General features: G+C 37.6%; 1 protein-coding gene across 1 annotated transcript in view; it reads left to right on the top strand.

Moving 5' to 3' along the window:
• The first annotated feature begins 202 nt into the window (after positions 1-202).
• Positions 203-8,763, top strand: part of GALNTL6 (polypeptide N-acetylgalactosaminyltransferase like 6) — a 1,211,922-nt gene continuing 1,203,361 nt past the window's right edge. The window contains exons 1-2 of the mRNA XM_043555626.1: positions 203-590; positions 984-1,293. Coding sequence (XP_043411561.1) covers positions 1,156-1,293 — 138 coding nt within the window. The 5' untranslated portion in view covers positions 203-590; positions 984-1,155. The remainder of the gene's footprint in view (positions 591-983; positions 1,294-8,763) is intronic.

The following is an 8,763-nucleotide window of genomic DNA, read 5'->3' as shown; positions in this document are numbered from 1 at the left end:
TCCCGCACGTGGTCGGCACCGGCAGCGTCTCGGCGGAAGGCAGGCGCCAGCGAGCGCGGAGCGGCCAGCCCGGAGCTAGCGCGGCGCTGCTTCGCCTGCGGCTCTCCCTCCCCGGCGCCCTCGCCCACCGCCCGGCCCGGCGCAGACTCGGCTTCGCCGGCCTCCGTCCCCTTCGCGGGAGGGGACGCGCAAAACACCGCCCTTCAGGTGCTCGTGATGTTTCTCTGGGTTCTTTCAGTTGCCGGAAAAGAATGGTAACATGAACAGCGGAGCGTGAGAGCGTCACGCGGGAAGGGGAAGAGATTGATGGGCAGAGCGCTCACTTCGCGGAAGAGCACGTTCCCGGGGCTGCGCGAGGCGAAGCGGCGCGGCGCCTCCACTCCCTGGCCGGACTCCGCTGACATCTGTAGCCTCCCTTCCAGCGGGCTCCCCAATCGCCAGCCGCCGCCTGCCGAGGACAGTTGAGACCGCGCGTGAGCATCCAGGAGTTTGTGGACCTCCATCCGAACAGGAGTTGTGTTCCGGAGTCCCTGGATCCGCGTGGAGCCCGCCAGCACGCTGGCTTCGGAGGGAGTTGAACTTGAGTTCAGGTGGGTTACCCCAGGGGGAGCACAGCAGGAGGTGTTCGGGGAAGACGAGGAAGGTGATGTTCCAATGTCAAAAGCGGACACTTTTCTACCTGACGCTTGCTGGGGCTGAGCAGCTTCCTCCCACGCAGTTCCCGCTACTGACCCGCTCTTCCCCAACCCTCCCTCACTAAGGGAGGGGAAAACACCAAAACTCCTGTGTTCTTACGTATCTAGCATGCCGTATATAGACTTTCATAATTTAGGATTATGTGTGCAATCATCCTGTTTACTCCATTGCTTTATATTAAGGGAGGCTTAATGATTTCCTCAGTCAAGTCATTTACTTCTAAGCCAATAGATAATGCCTTCGTCATAGTTTTCTGGGGGGAAAGTAACTGTGCGTTTGTTCTGCAGATGCCCAACTCCCTCTGAATCGTGCAGACTGGTGCTGAGCACGCAACAAAAGTTTTTAGCTTCTCCTCAGTTTCTGGTGCTTCGCAGGGGAGAGGAAAGGACTTTGGCATTAAACACAAGAACCAGTCAGGGAGCCATCTCCTTTAACTTTTCTTCTCTGTTATCATTTGCAATGAAGAGGAAACAGAAGAGATTTCTGCAGATGACTTTGTTATTCATGGTGGCTTTAATTTTCCTGCCCAATATTGGTCTCTGGTCTCTGTACAAGGATAAGCACCTGGTGAAATCTACAGAACCCGGGGAGCAGCAGGTAAGTGCCATCTGGAGAAAGATCACAGGAGGATTGGTAAGGCGTGCAACTCGCGGGGACACAAGGAAGCAAGCGTGGGGTCGCCTTGGCTTTTCTCCCAAGTCTTTGCAGAGCTGATATTACAAGACTAGAGACTTTGGGATTCAAGTAAGTAGTCTTAAGATCGCAACCAATGACATGGGTGAAATGTAAAATAAACTAGAAAAGAAGGCCAAGAGAGGTCAACAGGAAGACAGTCTTTCTCACTTGGTCTTTGCGTTGATTTTGAGGTGGATGAAAGGGAACTGCTAATTTGTGGGATGTGAAAGTGGGTTTGGTACAAGTTCAGTCACAGGGGTTTGTTGCTGCTTTTCATCTGGTTTGGGTATCTATATTAAAGTGAACCGGGCTAATTAAATCATTAAACTTGTGAAGTAGGTCTCAAAAAACAAGCTACAATTTTCTGTATTTTTGGTTATAGTTTTTGCTTAGCAACAGCTTTTTACTCTGTGGAAACTTAAAGTCTGTTTTTTCTCCTCTGTTGCTAAGGTGGTGGGTTTGGGTATACAGGCAGAGTTATTAAGTGTCCGTTCAGTTTTACAACCTGGTGATAACACTTTGTTGCTAAAAGCTTTCCTTCACATCTGAAACACCGCGGTGGTATGCTTTGTTTTTACACAGAATGCAGTCTGTTAGTATGTGCATCACTCATGACTTAACAGTGATCAAAATAACTATCTTTTTCAGTGAGTAATAATGCAAAATAACCTTTACAAAATGTTGATAAGTAATATTGTTGAATCTCTTGTTTATCAAATATAACAGCTTCTGTCATTAAACTTTTAACAATAGAATGCAGCCTTCTCTGTGGTTTTGATGCAACACTTTTTAAAGTAGTCTTAATGGATCACCTCAGAATATTAATATTCTTAATTTCAAGGGTCATCACCCATGTACACTATGTACCTTCCACATATACAGTGTGTTTAAATTAAAGTACATTGTGGACAATAGCAATATACAAATGGTAATTAAATATTGGTTCTTATACTTAACAAAGTTTAATCTTTGTGAGTGGTTAGTTGTGAAATACGTGGAAGTAATCTGATTTTTCATTTTGACACGTACTCATTACCAGTCTTTAAACTTTAAAGGTAACTAGTTGTCTGTGGACTTTTGGTGGATTGGAATTTTGAGGAAAAATGTTGACATGTTTTCATTTAGTGGTCGATCTGTATCATCCCTTCTATACGGATATAACTTTGATTTGAAGTATATTGTTTTGTTATTGCAGTGGAAAAAAAGAACATGGGCACTTTGAATGTGAAACTTTTTTTTTCTTATATTTAGATCACTTTTTTCTCCAATCCTTGATATGAAACAAGATTCTATTAATGTTAGTAATTAATACCTATTATGTGAAATTTCTATTTCAAAATAGTTAAACTAACAAAAGCAAAATGATTTTTCCCTGAATTTTGCTAACTCAATTAACAATAACCAGCTGAAGTATTTGCTGTATAGCTAACATAAAACACTAATTAATCTTATTAATGAGATCTTTACAACTTTCACACTGGCTCTTACTGATTTTGACTCTTAATGAGAAATGTGTCCAATGGCATTAAAAAATGAAATATGCCAAATCAACTCTCTGACTTATAATTTCCAAAGGGGTTTCCTTGTTTCTGGTTCTTCTGTGATACTTAATGATATTAGGTAATACTTAATATTAGGTAATGATACTTAATATTAGGTAATAAATTAATGAGTGTGAAAGGCATAGGGTAGCAAGAGAAGGGGCTGTTTCTCGAAGTTTCCTATACTGCGTGGTTAAATAACTGATGCGTATCTGGTGACATTCCAGTTTAACCATCCCATGTGAAAGTTTTGAAACCGAGAATAAAGATAGACAGTAACATGCCATAAAATGAATGTCAGTCACATACTTTAGTAGTATTTAACCTGAGAGTTTTAAAAAGTAATATTTCCTTATAGAAACAAAATTTAAAAGGTAGAAATTATCACTTACTGAAAGAAATCATTGTAAAACAGAAAAAGATAGGCTTTTCTTGGTTTTATTCCATTATTAAGTATAATTGGAAAGAAAATTAGGATAGTTGACATCATTATACAAGTATTGGATAAGTAAGAGTTAAGTCATATGTATGTATATGTGATATGTATATATACACACTCGACCAAATAAAAAGTGACTTGCAGTGATGAATTAACATGGCTAATATTGTGAAATAATATTTTGCTAATGTATCTATAAATCAATGTTACTAAGTCCGCCAAACACCCAGGTTTCCAACTGAAGCATGTAATTTGACTATTGGGTAATGTGTTATTTAAATTTAGCAATTTGTTCTAAAAAGACTATTTCATGGTTAATTGCTAAAATGTTCTTCAAAAGCCATCTTTTACTATATTTATCACTAAGTTGTAAAATCATGAGGGTAGGGATAATGTGCTGATTGAGGCATTGACAGCAGTAAGTACTGAAGCTATTCAAAACAAGTCACGTGCCCACGTGAGCGGTCTATTTTTAAAGCACTTATGCGTAAAACAGCAGTTCTGGTTCTAACTGTGATGTGCTGGTCAGGGGAACTGAAAACCTTTACTGTTTTAAATAGTTTAATTATTACAATGACCTGCAGGGAAATAATTTATGGGAATTGAAAATCATAGGATGGCTAATACTTTTTAAATTCTTCTAATTTGTATTTTATCAGAGCACATCACTAACGGTTTGTCTGTCTATGCAGTATGAAATGTATTTATAAGATAAACTGAGACAAAGTGAGGGTAAACAGAAAATGCTGATAGAAACTATATATAATTTTCATGCTAAACTAAAGTTTAGTACTTTCCACATTTTTTCTCAGTTTTATACTATTACAAGTTAATTGTATTTCTTGTCATTTCACGCTTAGAATAATATTTAGGATAATTCCCATAATAGTTGAACATTGGCTCCATCTATGGTGTGGAAAAGAGAAAAAATACGAAATAAAAATTCCCAGATTATTCATCTAAAAGTTTTTTTTTTTCTCTTTTCTCTCACATGACCAAAGGGGATTGAAAAAATAATGTCAATAAGGCAATAATTAAAATGTGGGTTTTATTGTTTGGGCTCTGCAAAGTTGGAATCAAGTTACTGAAATTAATTTTTATGCTTTTGACTTTTTTAAGGTTTTAGAAAAATTTAAAAATATATTGTGGTTTTGGTTTATATTTATCAATAATGATTGTCGTGTTATTTTCAGTTGAATTTGTCACTTTTTTGCTGTTATTGGGATGATAGAATTATTTCCTTTATTTTCTTTAGAAATACATACATTTATTAAAAACAATCTATTGATAATGCATATGATATTTAGTTGAGGATGATTGTCATATGATTAATGTGTAGTAATTTTTCATTTCACTTTTTTCTTAAAATTTGAATTGCGACTCTTCTCTGGTTTCAGCTGCATTTAAATTAAAGTTATATATTTAGATCATAACTAAGCTGTGCATTAGGGTGATACATAGAACAAAACAATGTTTTAGAACAAAACTACTTCATCCAGCATTGTGCCTTTCTTCCTAATTGCTTATACAATAATAAGTAAAAAAAAAAAATACCCCCAAAACACTTTTTTCCCAAATACATTAAAAAGTTTAAAAAAGTAGCTGTAATTTAGCAACAAAGTTACAGATAATATGACTTGCAGAAATAATACAAGAATGTTCAGAATATGAAAAAGATCTTGCAATATTTTTGTAAATTATTTTTGAAATTAAACAACTAGAGTCAGAATTCCTGAATTTTAAAGCAGAATTTTTTTCAGAATTATTCAGAATGATTTTAGAAACTTATGTTTGCCCTAGATTTTTTTTACCACATTGAAAAATAAAACCAAAACCAAAAACTTAGATGCTCAAGTCACTTTTAAACTATGGAACCTTCTCATTTCTTGTACTTCAGAATCCCAGGTGGTGAAATAGGGCTAATCATGCTTGCCACTTCAGGTAATGTGAAGTCCTGAGCTCACATCCTGGGCATGGAAAGTACTGTGTGGTAATATTTTGTTTGTAGTCAGAGCCACATGTAAGTTGTCCATGACAGATGGGGGACTTCACCTTCATTAAAAAACAAACAACAAAACAAAACAAAACCTCTCCTGAAAGATTGCTCAGCATCTTTGACCAACTCTTCTAATGTTAATTTGCACCACACTTCAAGGGGATTCTTTCTTTTGGCTAAGAATAAACAGCCTTTTTTCCTGTGGCATTTTAAACCTGTTGTATGATGTGAAGATGTCAGATAATTGATAGTGTATGCAGGTTGCCTTGCTTTCCTTTGTCATGCTGATCACTAAAGCTGTAGAGTGTGTCTGTGTTTCTTTTCCAGCAAACACCTCAGATATTGGAAGAGCTAACTAAGGACAGGCGAGAAAATTTAAGGTTTTCCGTCTTCCTGCACTCAGGATTATCAATACACTAGATATAAAATGATGCATTAGTTTGAGCCACACTGCTCTTAATTAGCGAAAATGTAGTGTTTTAAATTAGGATTTTAAAGGACCTTTTCTTGAATTTATGGAAAATCCATTCTGACTCGCTACAGGATCGCACCACACAGACCACTGTAACAAGTGTCTTAATTATTTGCTGTGACCTCGTAGATCGCAACATGATTAGTTCATCACCTTGCCTCCTGGGAGACTGTGTGAAACACAGTCTTCTGTTCACAATCTGGTAAAAAATTAGATAGGTTTTTCTCTTGTTCATTGCTGTGTTGGATAAGTTGTGCAGAATCAATTAGCCTCTTGTAAATTTATTTTTTTTTATTATTTTTTTTAATTCTATAAAAGAAACCAAGTCAAGAGTGGAATGTAGGGAAAAGGGTTTGGGTGCTTAAGTAGCATATAGAAGAGAATTGAGGTTTTTTTTTTTTTTTTTAAAGTTTCGTCAGGAGTGACCACCACCTTTAGGGAAATTTGCAACTGTGTCTCTGCTTGTAACATTTGTATACAGATCAAAGTCAGCTAAGGTACATCAAGAATAACCTAAAGGAGCGGACACAGATTAAATTCAGAAAAGACCTCAGGCAGGTGTAAGTAGGGTCTGGAAGCCCACGTGTTTGTGCTTTGTCTCAGCAGTTACTCATTTCTCATTTGCTTGGCTTACTGATGATAAAGAGGTGAGCACTGGATACTTTCGATTCTTTTTTTTCTTTAATTTTTTTTAAACTTTATTTATTTTTGAGAGAGAGAGAGAGAGAGCGCGAGCGGGGGGGAGGAACAGAAAGAGGGAGACAGAATCTGAAGCAGGCTTCAGGCTCCCGAGGCTGACAGCACAGAGGCTCACTCGGAGCTGGAACTCACAAACCGTGAGATCATGACCAGAGCTAAAGTCGGACGCTTAACCGACTGAGCCATCCTGGCGCCCCTGGATACTTTTAATTCTTAAAACTGTCTGGCAGGACCATGTTGTTCTTTTCTTTACTTCATGTTCACATGTATTTACACAAGTACCTTTAGAGAATCAAAGGTGCAAATGTGCCACGAAATAGGAGGTTCTCAGGATGACAGTAAAGGTAAAGACATACTCATAAACTGGATACTTGTTCTCCATATGAAGCTAACAATTCCTAAATTATCTCAATGTAGTTGTAATTCTTGAAGGGACGATGACAACAACAACAACAAAATAAAAACTATTGTTCCACTGAGGATATATAGACACACACATACTTATATGTATACTGGGTTTATTTAAGGGTTGTAAAGAAGACACAGGGCATCCATGAATGTTCAAGAAGATGCTTACCACCACTATTCCTCACTAATATGCTGATGTCTGTTACTATCAAACTCCAGCTTGGGTGGCCAGAAGGAGGGTGTAAAAAGAAAGGTGTATTTAGGGCTAAAGGCAAATCACATGAATGTTTTCTCCAACTCTTCTACTTCTAGTGTGATGGGGGGAAATGTGGGCTGGAGTAGCCATACTTTCAAAGTATTCATTTCACTTATTCATTTAGCAACACATATCCACATACATCGCCTCACTTATAAGGAAAAAAATCCCCCCAACTGCTTCATTTTCTGCAGTTTTTTTCACTTTCTTTTGTAACTTTATGCTTTTTCCATTGCTTTGAATCCATAAGAAAGCTGTTAGTCAACCGAGTTGGAAGCATCATTTAAACCATTATCAGTATAATGCTAGGAAGGCATGGAGAGAAATAAAGAAAATGCCTCTGTGTGTAGAAGTACTTACATTTGTTTTGCAAGTGTGACACTCATAGCAAGGATTTAGCCTGGTTAGAGTTGCATGGATTATAAACAGGGTGATCTGTTTGGTATCTGGTAATAGAATCAACCCTGTCATGGGTGCCATAGAGGATGGCGGTGGCTCTCAGCTCTCTGGTGCAAGGACTGCTGGTGTCTCGATGAGGGCTGAGAAGGCTAATTTTAAATTTATTGCTCAATTACTCATGGAATGTTATTTTCAGTACTCGAAGTCTAGAAAGCCAGAGACGGGGAATTTTATTACAAATCATTTTGAACTGTTTTATCATAATAAAAATGAATGCATCGTCAGGGCCGCCACCCAAGTTTGAGTAAGTTGGGCTTTCCTTTTCCCATATTTTTTGGCATATCTCCTCAGCAAAAGAATCCAACTGAACATAATTTTAGGAGAAATATCAGAATTTCCGTACTGGCTTGTTCTCCTTCAATACATAAGGACGGTGGCTCTGGCACCGAATTGTCAGGGTTCAGATTCTGGTTCCAGCACTTCGCCCTCGGTGGGGTTCAGCGTCACTGATCTTCTCCAAATCAGTTTTCTCTGAAGTCAACTGGGAATGACAGTACTTTTCTTGCAGTGTTACAGTGAGGACCAATGCTTGGTATCTGGAACAGCAGGCAATAAGGGTTAATGAATATAGATTATTGTTATACATAGTGTGATCATTTATAAGCAATCATTGCCTTTAGCAAGGAAATTAGTGTTTGTTCAACAAATATTTACAGATGGTTTTTCTTCTCAAGGTGATGTTAAGAGAGCACAGCAGCACAATGAATATGGTACAGGACTGTCATTGATGTGTTAAATCTGGAAAGGAGGGACTGTTCACATGAATAAGGTCTAGAAAATAAAAGGGCTTTTTCTTTGTAATTTTTTTGTTCCAATGCTTAAGGACAGGTTGTTAATTTTATTTTTCATATAATCATTTATTGCAAAAAATGACTAAATTTTTTGGTATATTGCATTCAAAGTTATTAAAAAATTGAAGCATTTAATAGAAGAGATTTTTGTAAGTAATAATTCTTTGTAGTGACCCCTTTCATTTCCCATAACAGATAAAGCCCATGCCTCACGTCGAGACATTTTGTTTTCTCTACATTAATTACAAACAAGAATCAGAGAACTACTTTTGTTGTTTAAATCTTGGTCATGAGAGAGATTGAATTATTCTGAAGAAAAATGAATTAAAAG

The sequence above is a fragment of the Prionailurus bengalensis genome, chromosome B1, assembly GCF_016509475.1.
Source record: "Prionailurus bengalensis isolate Pbe53 chromosome B1, Fcat_Pben_1.1_paternal_pri, whole genome shotgun sequence".
Taxonomy (NCBI): Eukaryota; Metazoa; Chordata; class Mammalia; order Carnivora; family Felidae; genus Prionailurus; species Prionailurus bengalensis.
This window is presented reverse-complemented; position numbering and strand designations above follow the sequence as displayed.